This window comes from Salvelinus namaycush, chromosome 27 (genome assembly GCF_016432855.1).
Source record: "Salvelinus namaycush isolate Seneca chromosome 27, SaNama_1.0, whole genome shotgun sequence".
Taxonomy (NCBI): Eukaryota; Metazoa; Chordata; class Actinopteri; order Salmoniformes; family Salmonidae; genus Salvelinus; species Salvelinus namaycush.
The window spans coordinates 37,088,994-37,105,474 of NC_052333.1; the positions used below are offsets into that span (position 1 = coordinate 37,088,994).

A 16,481-nucleotide genomic window follows, 5' to 3' on the forward strand; every position below is an offset into this window, starting at 1 on the left:
GTAAAGTTTCAGCTCTCTCTGTCCGTCGCCTCTTCTGTCGTGGGTCCTCTTCCTCGGTGCGCACTGTCACCCTGTCCGTTTCCATCTTGTCCACCTGTGTCTGTAACATTTCACGTAAACCCTGTTTGTCTGCATCGAAGTAGCGGTCCCTGTACTTAGCATCGAGCATGGTGGCGACCACAGTAAAGAGGCTCAGAGAGAATGCCACGAATTGCTTGTTCACAGCCTCTAGTAGAGTACTTTTGCTAGTAGAGTTTCAATGCTATGACCGAGGGTATCACGTCTGCTGCAGACGCAGTCGATGAGCTTATTTCTCGAGTCAGTTGTTTTGAATGGTGCTAGGAGTGTGTTCATGTTGCAAACATGTTCTCAAATGCCATTGACATGGCCGCAGCGGTATGAGAACCAGCACATTATTGAGCATGCAATACGGCTTTCCTCAGTACGAAATCCTCATCGACCCACTGTGCTGTCAGACTCAGCATGCTCATGGGGCTGACATCGCTGGTCCAAATGTCAGTCGTATAGCTAATAGCAGTGACACCCGTAGCAAGTATCGCATGGATGTGCGTTTCAACAATACTGTGTAACTCCGGTAGGGCAACATCTGAAAAATCAACGACAGAGAACTGTTGATTGTCAAGGGCAATGAATTCCATTATCTTAGCATTAATGGATTTCACCTTTTTGAGTTGTCTCACTGAAATGTTCTTACTCTTTCAAATGACTGCTCGACTTGAACTTGTTTAGTTGTTGGAAGCGCTTCGTTTTTTCTGCTTTTGTTCTAAGTAGGGGCTGAACGTCTGGGGATGATGCACTTTCAAATGAGTATTTAGGTTTGTGGTATTGAAATATTTCACTTTCCCCCCTCGGGAAATATTTGCAGCACAAATGTTGCATTTGGCCTTTTTGTTATCTTCCTTTGAAACTTCAAAATAGATCCACACAGCAGACATTGTGGGCTAGGTTAGGAATGCTGTGTTGCACATGTAGCGCTGTATTTTTCGTGGCGTCATTACGTCATCTACCTATGTTATATACAGTTGAAGTTGGAAGTTTACACAAGCCGCTCCTGTGTTGTCTTGGCTTTTTGCTTAGGGTTGTTGTCCTGTTGGAAGGTGATCCTTCGCCACAGTCTGAGGTCCTGAGCAATCTGGAGCAGCTTTTCATCAAGGATTTCTCTGTACTTTGCTCCATTCATCTTTCTATCGATGCTGACAAATCTCCCAGTTCCTGCCACTGAAGCACATCCCCACAGCATGATGCTGCCACCACCATGCTTCACCATAGGAAGGTTAGGGCCAGGTTTAATGCAAATGCTATTGTGTTATTTGAAATAAAATAAAAATCATATTCTAATGTTACCCAAACCCTTCATAAACACAACCAAATGATTATTTTTGCTATGGCATATATTAAATGTATTAATTACACTGTTAGAATGTTGCAGTCAGCATGACTGCTCATTAGCTTGAAGGGGGAGTTCCATCGAGGCCCAGCAGTTCTAGTGTTAATCAGCTAATAATTAAAGAACAAAATTGATATCAGTAAAATCACTATAATTAATTGGTAGATCTACCATTACTTGTTACTTCTGTGAACTTTCACTATTCTCCCTCATGATGAAGATAAATTTGAAAATATCTTAAAGATATGTGGGTTTTTGGTAACAGAATTACAAGGAAGTATTTCTTAAACTTACAGAAGGCAAATTATTTAGCCAAACTAAATATGAGTGTTATTTGTTGGCAAGGGTATTAACTTCAACATTATCATTTTTTAATGTATTTCTGATGTATTTCTAATACCATTTAAGACTTTTACTGGTAGATGTTTTGTAAGACCCGTTTCATCTATTTGACTAGAAATCAAGCCTTTTCTTATTCCTAATTGTAGGATAAAATATTGATTGTATGTAAAACTCAGCAAAAAAAAAAAGAACGTCCTCTCTGTCAACTGCGTTTATTTTCAGCAAACTTAACATGTGTAAATATTTGTATGAACATAAGATTCAACAACTGAGACATAAACGGAACAAGTTCCACAGACATGTGACTAACAGAAATGGAATAATGTGTCCCTGAACAAAGAGGGTGGGGGGGGGGGTCAAAATCAAAAGTAACAGTCTGTATCTGGTGTGGCCACCAGCTGCATTAAGTACTGCAGTGCATCTCCTCCTCATGGACTGCATGAGATTTGCCAGTTCTTGCTGTGAGATGTTACCCCACTCTTCCACCAAGGCAAGTTCCCAGACATTTCTGTGGGGAATGGCCCTAGCCCTCACCCTCCGATCCAACAGGTCCCAGACATGCTCAATGGGATTGAGATCCGGGCTCTTCGCTTGCCATGACAGAACACTGACATTCCTGTCTTGCAGGAAATCACTCATAGAACGAGCAGTATGGCTGGTGGCATTGTCATGCTGGAATGTCATGTCAGGATGAGCCTGCAGGAAGGGTACCACATGAGGGAGGAGGATGTCTTCCCTGTAACGCACAGCATTGAGATTGCCTGCAATGACAACTAGCTCAGTTCGATGATGCTGTGACACACCGCCCCAGACCATGACGGACTCTTCACCTCCAACTCGGTCCCGTCCCAGAGTTCAGGCCTCGGTGTAACGCTCATTCCTTCGACTATAAACACGAATCCGACCATCACCCAAGGTGACACAAAACCGCGACTCGTCAGTGAAGAGCACTTTTTGACAGTCCTGTCTGGTCCAGCAATGGTGGGTTTGTGCCCATAGGCAACGTTGTTACCGGTGATGGCTGGTGAGGACCTGCCTTACAACAGTCCTACAAGCCCTCAGTCCAGCCTCTCTCAGCCTATTGCGGACAGTCTGAGCACTGATGGAGGGATTGTGCGTTCCTGGTGTAACTCGGGCAGTTGTTGTTGCCATCCCGTACCTGTCCCGCAGGTGTGATGTTCGGATGTACCGATCCTGTGCAGGTGTGGTTACACGTGGTCTGCCACTGCGAGGACGATCAGATGATCAGCCGCCCGTCCTGTCTCCCTGTTGTCTTAGGCGTCTCACAGTACAGACATTGCAATTTATTGCCCTGGCCACATCTGCAGTCCTCGTGCCTCCTTGCAGCATGCCTAAGGCAAGTTCACGCAGGGACCCTGGGCATCTTTCTTTTGGTGTTTTTCAGAGTCAGTAGAAAGGCCTCTTTAGTGTCCTAAGTTTTCATAACTGTGACCTTAATTGCCTACCGTCTGTAAACTGTCAGTGTCTTAACGACGTTTCCACAGGTGCATGTTCATTAATTGTTTATGGATCATTGAACAAGCATAGGAAACAGTGTTTAAATTCTGTGAAGTTATTTGGATTTTTATGAATTATCTTTGAAAGACAGGGTCCTGAAAAAGGGACGTTTCTTTTTTTGCTGAGTTCATGTATGTATGCATGTATGTACAGTTGAAGTCGGAAGTTTACATACACCTTAGACAAATACATTTAAACTCAGTGTTTCACAATTCCTGACATTTTAATTAGAGGTCGACCGATTATGATTTTTCAATGCCGATACCGATGCCGATTATTGGAGGACCAAAAAAAGCCGATACCGATTAATCGGGCGATTTTATTTAAAATGTGTATTTATTTGTAATAATGACAATTACAACAATACTGAATGAACACTTATTTTAACTTAATATAATACATCAATAAAATCAATTTAGCCTCAAATAAATAATGAAACATGTTCAATTTGGTTTAAATAATGCAAAAACAAACTATTGGAGAAGAAAGTAAAAGTGCAATATGTGCCATGTAAGAAAGCTAACGTTCCTTGCTCAGAACATGAGAACATATGAAAGCTGGTGGTTCCTTTTAACATGAGTCTTCAATATTCCCAGGTAAGAAGTTTTAGGTTGTAGTTATTATAGGACTATTTCTCTCTATACGATTTGTATTTCATATACCTTTGACTATTGGGAGTTCTTATAGGCACTTTAGTATTGCCAGTGTAACAGTATAGCTTCCGTCTCTCTCCTCGCTCCTACCTGGGCTCGAACCAGGAACACATCGACAACAGCCACCCTCGAAGCAGCGTTACCCATGCAGAGCAAGGGGAACAACTACTCCAAGTCTCAGACCGAGTGACGTTTGAAACACTATTAGCGCGCACCCCGCTAACTAGCTAGCCATTTCACATCGGTTACACCAGCCTAATCTCGGGAGTTGATAGGCTTGAAGTCATAAACAGCGCAATTCTTGAAGCATTGCGAAGAGCCGCTGGCAAAACGCACGGAAGTGCTGTTTGAATGAATGCTTACGAGCCTGCTGGTGCCTACCATCGCTCAGTCAGACTGCTCTATCAAATCATAAACTTAATTATAACATAATAACACACAGAAATACGAGCCTTAGGTCATTAATATGGTCGAATCCGGAAACTATCATCTCGAAAACAAAACGTTTATTCTTTCAGTGAAATACAGAACCGTTCCGTATTTTATCTAATGGGTGGCATCCATAAGTCTAAATATTCCTGTTACATTGCACAACCTTCAATGTTATGTCATAATTATGTAAAATTCTGGCAAATTAGTTCGCAATGAGCCAGGAGGTGACATAATTTCACCTGGTTAATATTGCCTGCTAATCTGGATTTCTTTTAGTTAAATATGCAGGTTTAAAAATATATACTTCTGTGTATTGATTTTAAGAAAGGCATTGATGTTTATGGTTAGGTACACGTTGGAGCAGCGACAGTCCTTTTTCGCGAAAGCGCACTGCATCGATTATATTTAACGCAGGACACGCAAGAAACTAGTAATATCATCAACCATGTGTAGTTATAACTAGTGATTATGATTGATTGATTGTTTTTATAAGATAAGTTTAATGCTAGCTAGCAACTTACCTTGGCTTCTTACTGCATTTGCATAACAGGCGGGCTCCTCGAGAGGCAGGTGGTTAGAGCGTTGGACTAGCTAACCGTAAGGTTGTAAGATTGAATCCCTGAGCTGACAAGGTAAAAATCTGTCGTTCTGCCCCTGAACAAGGCAGTTAACCCACCGTTCCTAGGCCGTCAATGAAAATAAGAATGTGTTCTTAACTGACTTGCCTAGTTAAATAAAGATTAAGTAAAGGTGTAAAAAAAAAAAAAAAAAAAAAAAAAGGTAAAATCGGCATCCAAAAATACCGATTTACGATTGTTATGAAAACTTGAAATCGGCCCTAATTAATCGGCCATTCCGATTTAATTGGTCGACCTCTAATTTTAATCCTAATAAAAATTCCCAGTCTTAGGTCAGTTAGGATCCCAACTTATTTTAAGAATGTGAAATGTCAGAATAATAGTAGAGAGAATTATTTATTTCAGCTTTTATTTATTTCTTTACATTCCCAGTGGGTCAGAAGTTTACATGCACTCAATTAGTATTTGGTAGCATTGCCTTTAAATTGTTTAACTTGGGTCAAAGGTTTCGGGTAGCCTTCCACAAGCTTCCCACAATAAGTTGGGTGAATTTTGGCCCATTCCTCCTGACAGAGCTGGTGTAACTGAGTCAGGTTTGTAGGCCTCCTTGCTCGCACACGCTTTTTCAGTTCTGCCCACAAATGTTCTATAGGATTGAGGTCGAGGCTTTGTGATGGCCACTTCAATACCTTGACTTTGTTGTCCTTAAGCCATTTTGCCACAACTTTGTAAGTATGGTTGGTGCCTCTTTGCTTGACATCATGGGAAAATCAAAAGAAATCAGCTAAGACCTCAAAAAATTGTAGACCTCCACAAGCTGGGTTCATCTTTGGGAGCAATTTCCAAACGCCTGACGGTACCACGTTAATTTGTGCAAACAATAGTGAACAAGTATAAACACCATGGGACCACGCAGCCGTCATACCGCTCAGGAAGGAGACGCGTTCTTTCTCCTAGAGATGAACGTACTTTGGTGCGAAAAGTGCTAATCAATCCCAGAACAACGGCAAAGGATCTTGTGAAAATGCTGGAGGAAACCGGTCCAAAAGTATCTATATCCACAGTAAAACGAGTCCTATATCGACATAACCTGAATGGCCGCTCAGCAAGGAAGAAGCCACTGCTCCAAAACCACCATTAAAAAAAGCCAGACTATGGTTTGCAACTGCACATGGGGACAAAGATCGTACTTTTTAGAGAAATGTCCTCTGGTCTGATGAAACAAAAATAGAACTTTGACCATAATCACCAAGATTCTTCCAAGCCGAAGAACACCATCCCAACCGTGAAGCACGGAGGTGGCAGCATCATGTTGTGGGGGTGCTTTGCAGCTTCCGACTTCAACTGTACGTCTGTGTTAGCTGCATGTGTGACATAACTCCAGTCCTATTTATGATATCGTTTACAAAGATGAAACCTTTTTTAAACATTTTATCAACATTTTTCTTTTTTTTTAATCAATTTAGTATATTTGAGTTTAACCACAATTTTTGTTGTATTATTTGTTCTGTCTTTTCAGGTAGATTAAATTGAAATTGCAACCAACTTTCTAAGGCTTGTTTAAAAATATATATATATTTTGGAGATTATTGTGAGCAGTTGTAATCTGTATAAAGGGGAAAAGGCCATTCTTGAACATGGGGTGAGACATTCTTAGTAATTTACTAGAGAACCATTTCTGATTTAAGTATAACTTTTGTATGACTGATGCCTTTAGTGAGAGGTCTAATTCTTTAATATTTAATCATTTCTGCCCTCTGAATTCATATTCATTATTTAAATAGGCCCATTTCATTTTGTCTGGCTTGCCATTCCAAATAAGATGTATTTTTTTAGTTCATATAATTTAAAAAGCAGGTCACTAGGTGTAGGTAAAACCATAAGCAAATAGGTGAACTGTGATATGACTAAAGAGTTAACAAGGGTGGTTTTTCCACAAATAGACAGACAGGTAATTTCCTTCCCATGGTAGCAAGATCATATCTATTTTTGTTAACTTTTATATTAAAATTTATTGAAGTGAGAATTTCTTTCTTTCGGGATATGTATACCGAGTATGTCCACATCCCCCTCAGACCATTTTATTGGTCAACTACACGGTAATGTAAAAGTTGAATTTTTTTGTGATCCAATACATAATATAGTACACTTTATCAAAATGTGGTTTTAATCCAGAGAGGTTATAAAATGTATCTAGATCCTCTGAGACTGTGGAGGGATTCTTTGTGGTTTTAAAAGAACATGAATCATCAGCGTACAATGACACCTTTGTTTTTAAGCCATGGATTTTTAATCCCGTAATATTATTATTGGGTCTAATTTTAACAGCTAACATTTCGATGACAATGATAAATAGATATGCCGATAGAAGACAACCTTGTTTTACTCCTCTTGACAGTTATCTTTATATATACCACTTGGATCCTGTTTCAGTAGTAATGAAATCAGACCTTCTTCTTGCGTGTCCGATAATCTACAGTTTATATAGTAGTGATTAAAACATGCTAATAATGGTCTTCTGAGTATATCAAAAAAGTTTGGTATACTTCCAGTGGTATGAAATCCAGCCCTCTGTTTACTTGTATCATTGGACATCCTGCAAATCACCAGCAGAGGGCGACCATTTTGAATCCATTTTCACATTCACTCTGTTGGTGGCCTCGGCTTCCAGGCCTGCGTTCAGTATGAAAAAATTTAGTGTAACGTTCAATTAAACGAAAACGGTGCTGTAGTGAACGACCTGGGTGGGTTTGGGTTGTGGGTTCAAAATGCACCCCTGCCCTTTAAATATGCCACTCATTTTCGTCAAGCTACACTCTGGCACACCCACAGAACTGAGCAAACGTATCTCAAAGTCCGTTTTTAAGGGGCGTACAAGAACGTTTAGGGGTAACTTGACGTTCAGTACAAACCATTCCGCAATGTACAAGTGAACTGAACGCACCCCATGTCTTGCTCACCGTGTTCTATAGAGCCTGGGGAAGGTAGATATGAATGGAGTGCTGATTGCCAGTGGCTTAGAAGTAAAAATATTTACGTATGCTCATTTACAGTGCTAGCATACTATACCTTTTCAAAATTTATATTGATGAAATTGTTTTTATTTTGTATATAATTTGGTTGAAATGACACTACTCCATGTCGGTATCTATGAAAATGATTAGCTTTCAGTTAAGATTTTCTGCCTCTGTTTGAACGTGCCTATTCCAATTGTTGGGAGGGGCAAAGGTCTTAGATGCACCAAAGATGGTGGATAAATTTAAGATGAATGACTGAAGCCGTTTAACTTTGGTCGCGTTCCCCTGCTCCGACATTGCGTGCAGCGTATTTATGCATGCAACGTCTGAGGAGAGAAACGTGATCAATATCTGGCATGCTCATGTGAGAGAGGGAACAGCTTGCTCTGTCCTACTTATTGGTCGCGATCCCCTGCTCAGACGTTATCATCGACTGACAGATTGCTAAGAAATATGTGGTTAGCTGATACGTAACATGCATATCCAGGTGTTGTAAGATCTGGCAAGTGTCGGCAACGTGAGCAGAGAAACGTGCCCATTGTCCCCTGCCTGCTTGCCTTGAGCTAGTGAGATATCTCGCTCTGGCACACCACTTCCACAGGGTGGGGGCAATAAGCAAACCAGAGCGGCCCCACCCTTATCAGGAAAAAATTAGGAAGCCGGATGTCTCGCTTTCTCTTCAGTCTCTGTATACATTCCACCTTCTTTAAGCCTATTTCTGACAAGGTCTTCTACAGGCTTTCATACTGAAGTTAAGGTGAAAGCTTGGTAGAGGCTACTCTGGGAATGCTTAAATTGGATTCTAACTCCTAAAAGTAGCAGAGATCCCACTTTGATATGCTGTATATTTCAGACAGAAAACACTACTTACATTTGTTTAACCATTTATTAGAAAATACATTTCATTAGGTCTTGGGTTTAGGCTCTGCTCCTCCATTTAAGATAATAAAATAACTACAGACAGTGTGCTCAAAATGCTATATCAATCTCCCTGAATGAAACGGAAGCACAGCCAAAGAGATGTAGGCTGGGGGTGGTGGTGGGCTATCAAAATCAGACAAGCATAGCCCGTAATGCAGATTGGGGCAATAGCAAATTAGCAAGAAAACCCTGTGCATATCTTGCCCATGCCAGCCATCCTAGGATGTGTGTGCGGAAATTGTACATTTTAAATAGACCACCATGTAAAGGTAGAGCGATTAATCTAATTGGTGCAATATCGGCTGATGTCATAACCTGAGATTGCATCTGGCATCAGGTGTTCTTTCTATACTGGCTTCGCTTTATTATGTTCAACTATATACATATAACAATTTGCCAAATCTGTAAAGCTTCATATGACACCAATTTTTGCTTTGTAGAATCTATAAAACATCTTAAAGGAGGACTGGGTAAGGCCAAAATGTCAAATATTCCAACGTCAATTCATTATTTCTCAATTATGCTTTAAGATACAAATGTCAAATATATGTCAACAACCCTTCCTCCAAAGGACCCTTTTTTTTTTAGATTACATGTCATTAAAATCCCCCCCCAAATTCAAGTTTTGTGAGGAATCACCCTTTGGCAACATTTTTTACAATTCTGTGTGATGTGAATTCTGCCATTGTTCTGTGCTTGCTTCAAGTCTCTGCAAGTTTATAGGTGATGAACATTTCCTGCATGTTTTTGTAGGTGCACTACAATAGTATTTCTCTCAGAACAGCCTATGAACAGCCTATGGAAACAGCCTATGGAAAGTATTGTTAACCATACCAAACTTCCATCTTAACACCATAAGATGTACATAAGATGTAACCACTAGACTTTCCTCCAAATATTTAGGTTTTCAAATAAAGGATGAGTTTCTCAAACAATATGAGAATACCCTACTTTTTCTTCAAACACCCTTGTTAGATCACCTACATAACTGTAACAAGGGCTTTGATAAGACTTCAGTCTGAGTACTGTCTTAATTGTGGGTGCTACTTTGCAGTCGGGTACACAGTGGCCGGTGTGCTTGGTACCACGCTGTTTGCAGAAGCATCAACACTAGTCACATTTTTGGATTATGTTATTAAAGTTGAATTTTTTTATATGTTGATATGCTATTCAAAGACAAAAGAGCTTCCGCCGTGGTAGGTTTAGGCACAGACCAGTCATCTGACACTGGACTTGATACAGGCTACTTCCTGTCAATTTGAATGTCCCAGAGAACCTAAATTCATATTTTCCTCTAAAAGACAATGTAGCCGAATGTTCTGGAAGGATGTGTATTTGTGCAATAACCAGTGCAGCCTCGAGTCCAGACATGCAAATAGGTTCAAGCCTACTCCCAATGTTCAGTGAAACTGAAATGCTATGTCACTGTTTTATAACCTTTTTCTCTCATGTATTGGTTGTTACCTTCACCTCCAGAAATCTTAGCCTGTTCATTGATTCAAACAACAGTTTTACTCCTCAATACAACGATTAGTAGTAGATTGGCCTTTTCTGTTTTGGACTGCAAAATATGAAAAATAACCTTTTCTTTGTTCTGTTCCCTCAGAATGTCTGCACATGAATGTCCACCCTGACAAAGATGCCGATGTGACTGTGTCGTCCTCACTGTTCTTTCCGTTGGAACGGTGTTCCGTGTGCACAGTCCGTGGCGGTGAGAATGACACCCAGACGGCCTGTCACTCATCTCTGGCCCTGGTCCCAGATGAGGACATCACCTTGCTCTTCAACTGCACTGAACTGCCACAGAGGGCCTTTGCCATCCAGATCCACAGGAAAATCGGTGAGTCTAGAGAAACGTTGTTGTATTAGGTTTCCCTTTAGGCTGCCACCTCAATTCGATCAAACCAGTCAAAAAGACGTACACCACAGACAGCTGCTTCAGAATTTGATATGCACGCTGTGGGTGGTAGTTGTGTCAACAAGGATACCTCATCAAAACAGCTAAGGCCACCTTACAAATCTAGCACTAAGGGTGAACTGTTAAGCAGGTTTTGTTTGGGTTTCTTCTCCTCTTACCTGTTATGTAATTTTATTTTACCCAGATTGCACCAAGGACTCTTGCAGCCCTGCCACAGGTGCAGCTCAGCCTTCCCTCTTCCCAGAGTTCAATAGAACCCTCGTCTGGCACCTAAATGTGCCAGAGAAGACCGTTTTGAGTTTGGACTTCCCTGTTGACAGGCTGAAGGAGATGACTGAAGCAGAGATGTGTCAAGATGGCTACCAGTACGCTGTAACCAGGACCAGCACTGAAGGAGAGGTCAAAACTCAGACATACTGCAGGAATGGCCTTGTGGCTCACCTAGATATACTGAGCAACGCCACGGTGTCTTTGCAAGTTCAAAACGGCGGGGAGGTGAATTCCCCTATATTCACGGCCACTGCCAAACCAATGAAGAAACGTAAGCTCTTTCAACTCTTCTGTTCATGCCTCACACTATATACACACAAGTATGTGGAGACCCCTTCAAATGAGTGGATTCGGCTATGTAAGCCACACCCGTTGCTGACAGGTGTATATTCAATCTCCTTAGACAAACATTGGCAGTAGAATGGCCTTACTGAAGAGCTCAGTGACTTTCAACGTGGCACCGTCATAGGATGCCACCTTTCCAACTGGTCCACATACTTTTGGTAATGTAGTTTATGTACAATAAATTATACTTTGTAGAAAACAGAACAATAAATTATACTGAACAAAAATATAAACCCAACATGCAACAATTTCAAAGATGTTACAGTTCATATAAGGAAATTAGGCCCTAATCTATGGATTTCACATGACTCGGAATGCAGATATGCACTACAAAGTATGTGGACACCTGCACCTGCAGTCGGTGTTCCAAGTTCATCCCAAAGGTCTTTGATGGGGTTGAGGTCAGGGCTCTGTGCAGGCCAGTCAAGTTCTTCCACACTGATCTTGACAAACCGTTTCTGTATGGACCTCGCTTTGTGTCCAGGGCCCTTGTCATGCTGAAACAGGAAAGGCCTTCCCCAAACTGTTGCCACAAAGTTGGAAGCACAGAATTGTCTAGAATGTCATTGTATGCTGTAGCATTAAGATTTCCCTTCACTGGAACTAAGGGGCCTAGCCCGAACCATGATTCCTCCTCCACCAAAGTTTACAGTTGGCACTATGCATTGGGGCAGGTAGCGCTCTCCTGGTATCCGCCAAACCCTGATTTGTCTGTCAGACTGCCAGATTGTGAACCGCGATTTATCACTCTAGAGAAGTGAGTGTTGCAACCGGGGATAGACGATTTTTACGCGCTACGCGCTTCAGCACTTGCCGGTCCCGTTCTTGGAGCTTGTGAGGCCTACTACTTCACGGCTGAGCTGTTGTTGCTCCTAGACGTTTCCACTTCACAATAACAGCACAGTTGACAGGGGCAGCTCTAACAGGTCAGAATTTTGACGAACAGACTTGTTTGAAAGGTGGCATCCTATGACGGGGCCTTGTTGAAAGTCACTGAGCTCTTCAGTACAGGCCATTCTACTGCCATTGTTTGTCTTTGGAGATTGTATGGCTGTGTGCCCGATTTTATACACCCGTCAGCAATGGGTGTGGCTGAAATAGCTGAATCCACCAATTTGAAAGGGGGTCCACATACTTTTGTGTATGTAGTGTACCTTTAAGAAATGGGCCAAATTCTCAAAAACAACATCGGAGGCAGCTTATGGTAGAGAAATTAACATTCAATTCTCTGGCAACAGCTCTGGTGGACATTGTTGCAGTCAGCATGCCAATTGCACGCTCCCTCAAAATTTGAGATATCTGTGGCATTGTGTTGTGTGACAACTGCACATTTTAGTGGCCTTTTATTGTCCCCAGCACAAGGTGCACCTGTGTAATGATCATGCTGTTTAATCAGATTCTTGATATGCTGTACCTGTCAGGATTATCTTGGCAAAGAAGAAATGCTCACTAACAGGGATGTAAACAAATTTGTGACATTTGAGAGAAATTAGCTTTTTGTGCGTATGGAACATTTCTGGGATCTCCTGAAACATGAGACCAGCACTTGTTGCATTTATATTTTTGTTCAGTGTAGTTTTGAGTGCTTATGTTTCAAATCTTCCTCAGAGAGCCGGATGATGTCAGTGACCCCAGAGCCAGACACTATCGTCACCATCAGCAGAGACGCCAAAGCCAAAGAGTGCAGTGTGTGTGTTGGGGAGGGGCCTACCTGCAGCCCCAAAGAACTCGTCCTGAAAGACGCCCACAACACCTCTGTGATGTTCACCTGCCCACAGCCACAAGATGTCTTCAGTGTGCAGATCAACAGGGATATTGGTAAGACGCCTCTGACCCATTTTCCTTGCCTCAACAGGGCCCTGACCAAACCTGATTTCTAGTAGCACTTGACTGAGCTTTCCTGGCACAATGGACCCAATAGGAGAGTCTTAAAAGTGTAATCCCTTGCTCATCAGTTAGCTTCACTAACCATGATTCCATCCACATAGTCATACCCCATAAAAACGAAATCTCAAAAGCTGGGATGGAAACTACAGGAGGCTTCGTTACCATTTTATAAATGCTCACAGATCATTTGTTCATTAAACATGTTGGGATCTTTTTGCGTCTGTAAAATTAATTATGCGCAAATATTTATATAATAATCATCATCATATCGAAGTAAACTTGGAGTCAGGTTATGATACGGTGTGTGGCCCTCCCACTACGACTTGGGAAACCATGCAGGTTGTTAGGCTACAGATTGAATAGATGATGATGAACTACCACGGCATGGTACACGGTGATGAGCTTGATGCTCCTTTCCAATAAATATTGAGGGTCTTATTCTTGTGACGATCGATGCTTGACTGCCGTTTGACAGATACAAATATTCTCTCATCCATAATAATCTAATCATGTAGAGTAGCCTACCCGCACAGCCTACCCGCACTGTATCTGAGCGGTAGACTAGAGCGTATGTGCCAAGACCAGAGTAGGCACATTTGCTATTTAACAGTTTTTGTGACCAAACCTTTGGCAGAGTTGAAAATGCAATGGAGACACATTGAGCTTTTAGATTTTTATTCAGTACATTAAAATGTAGCTGAAAAAGTACATTTTGTGAGCACTACGTCATCACGCACTGAAACAAGTTAGTTTGGTGGAAACATCACTGGTGGGAAAATGCGCATATTTTCTTTATGCAGATTTTAGAATATTCGCATGAAAATCTGTCGCTAATTGGATGTTTTTCCTCCTCCAGATTGCACAGAGATCACCTGCAGCGGGAACATCGTCCAGGCGGAGTCCTCCCTCTTCCCAGACTTCAACAGAACCTTCACCTGGGACCTGAAGGTTCCACCCGGCCTGTCCTTCCAGCTGGACTTCCCATCACCGGGAATGAGACAGATCCCACCCTCTGAAACCTGTCCTGACGAGCATACCTACACCATCATCACGTACCAGCGCACCGGGCCCGCCACCATCGGCATGTTCTGCCCAGATGGCACCATCACCACGGTCCAGGTGCTGTACAAGGGCCGAGTGTCCCTGCAGGTCCCTGGGGACAGGAAGCTGGAGCCGCTGGACTTCAAGGTCACTGTTGGGCCGGAGATTAAAAGTGAGTGTCCTGGCAGCTATTGGAGGAGCCATAGAAAATGAATGCCTGTTGAGGTCACTGAGGTCATCTCTATTAGCCTATATATATTCGGTGTCCCTCTATTGACAGAATTACTCATTTCATTATACCTTATTTAACCCTCTTCCTTCCAGTGCTGGCTGTGGTAAAAGTCAACCTACCTCGTGGGGTGTCCGATACAAACTTTCTCTCAGCCAACTACCCTAGAGGTTTCTCTGACAGCGACCTGATGAGGTGGGACTTCATGGTGCCCGGCATGCATAACTACACAGTTAACTTCCTGAATTACACGGCGCCTCTCTGCCGAAAGAAGAACGTAATGGTGATTTACGACAAGGAGGGAGAGGAGGGCATCCAGAAGACCCTGGCGGACACCCAGCCAACACACAGGCAGGGCAGCTTCACCATGACCCTGTTTAACTGTGAGACCGACAAGACCAAACAGGGTCTGTCCCTCCATTTCAGGCTCTCGGTGATGAGGAGCGGCCATCCAGGTACAAAGACTATTGGCGATCATAAATTGTTATATGACACGATTGTGCTGTAAGCAATCACAAATAAGATCCAAAGATGCGTATTTATTCTGTGCATGCAATCTGTTAAACCAACCCTAGACTTTTCAAAACCAATACACCACTAATATTTCCATTATAAACTTTTGGCCTAAAATTAGCCTGATCATTCAATCAAATTAATTGAGTGGTGATCAGTAACCTATTTCTCAGGATGATTGTGCCTGTTTGTCTTGTATTCCCTGGTCAGTTCTCTGCACTGTGAATCTGTCGGAGGAGGAAGGGCCATTCCTCCACATTGAGAAGATAGGCTCTGACTCCCACTGTGAGATGAGGAAGGACTCTGTGGTCCAGGAGAAGATCACCGTTCCCTCAGGAACCAAAGCAAGTCTTTCTTTCCTGGACTGTCCAAGTGAAGACCTACGTCTGACAGCCACGAAAACCATAGGTACTGTAACAATACTTACAGTAGCATTGCATGTATTGCTTCCAAAATAGCTAGCCTTGAACATAGGAACTATAGTACTATGGACAGTATCTATACCATTCTCATTTAAGCTTGTTAGAGTATCTTCGTGACAAAGCTAGAACAAATGGTCTTTGTGTATTATCCAAATCTAAGGATGTGATGGACCAATAATATTCATCAGAAATTATTCACATCCCTAGACTTTTTCACATGTTACAGCCTGAAATTTAAAATGGATTAAACTGAGATTTTATTTTCACTGGCCTACACACAATACCCCATAATGTCAAAGTGGAATGATTGTTATTTTTGAAAATGTGTGAATTTTTACAAATTTAATAAAAAATGAATAGCTGAAATGTCATGAGACTAAGTATTCAACCCGTTTGTAAGAGTAAAGATTTGCTTAACAGGTCACATAATAAGGTGCATGAACTCACTCTGTGTGCAATAATGGTGTTTAACATGATTTTGTAATGATTACCTCATCTCTGTACCCAACACTTACACTGATCTGTAAAGGTCACTCAGTCGAGCAGGGAATTTCAAACACAGATTCAACCACAAAGGAGGTTTTCCAATGAAAAGAAGGGCATCTATTGTTAGATGTAACTGAATAACCCTTTGAGCACGGTGAAGTTATTAATTTTCAGTGGTATAAAGTACTTACTTGAAAGTACTAAAACAATACTTGAAAGTACTACTTAAGTATTTTTTGGGGTGGTATCTGTACTTTACTTGACAATTTATGCTTGACTTTTAATTCACATTCCAAAAAAAAAGAATGTACTTTTTACTCCATACATTTTCCCTGACACCCAAAAGTACATTTTGAATACTTAGCAGGACAGGAAAATGGTCTATTCTCACACACTTATCAAGAGAACATTCCTGGTCAACCCTACCGCCTCTGATCTGGCAAACTCACTAAACACATGCTTGTAAATTATGTCTGAGTGTTGGAGCGTGCCCCTGGCTAT

General features: G+C 41.7%; 1 protein-coding gene across 1 annotated transcript in view; it reads left to right on the forward strand.

Moving 5' to 3' along the window:
- The window catches only part of cdcp1b (CUB domain containing protein 1b), a 30,252-nt gene that overhangs the window by 7,651 nt on the left and 6,120 nt on the right, over positions 1 to 16,481 (forward strand). The window contains exons 3-8 of the mRNA XM_038966504.1: positions 10,476 to 10,709; positions 10,972 to 11,328; positions 13,011 to 13,220; positions 14,146 to 14,502; positions 14,655 to 15,014; positions 15,283 to 15,480. Coding sequence (XP_038822432.1) covers positions 10,476 to 10,709; positions 10,972 to 11,328; positions 13,011 to 13,220; positions 14,146 to 14,502; positions 14,655 to 15,014; positions 15,283 to 15,480 — 1,716 coding nt within the window. The remainder of the gene's footprint in view (positions 1 to 10,475; positions 10,710 to 10,971; positions 11,329 to 13,010; positions 13,221 to 14,145; positions 14,503 to 14,654; positions 15,015 to 15,282; positions 15,481 to 16,481) is intronic.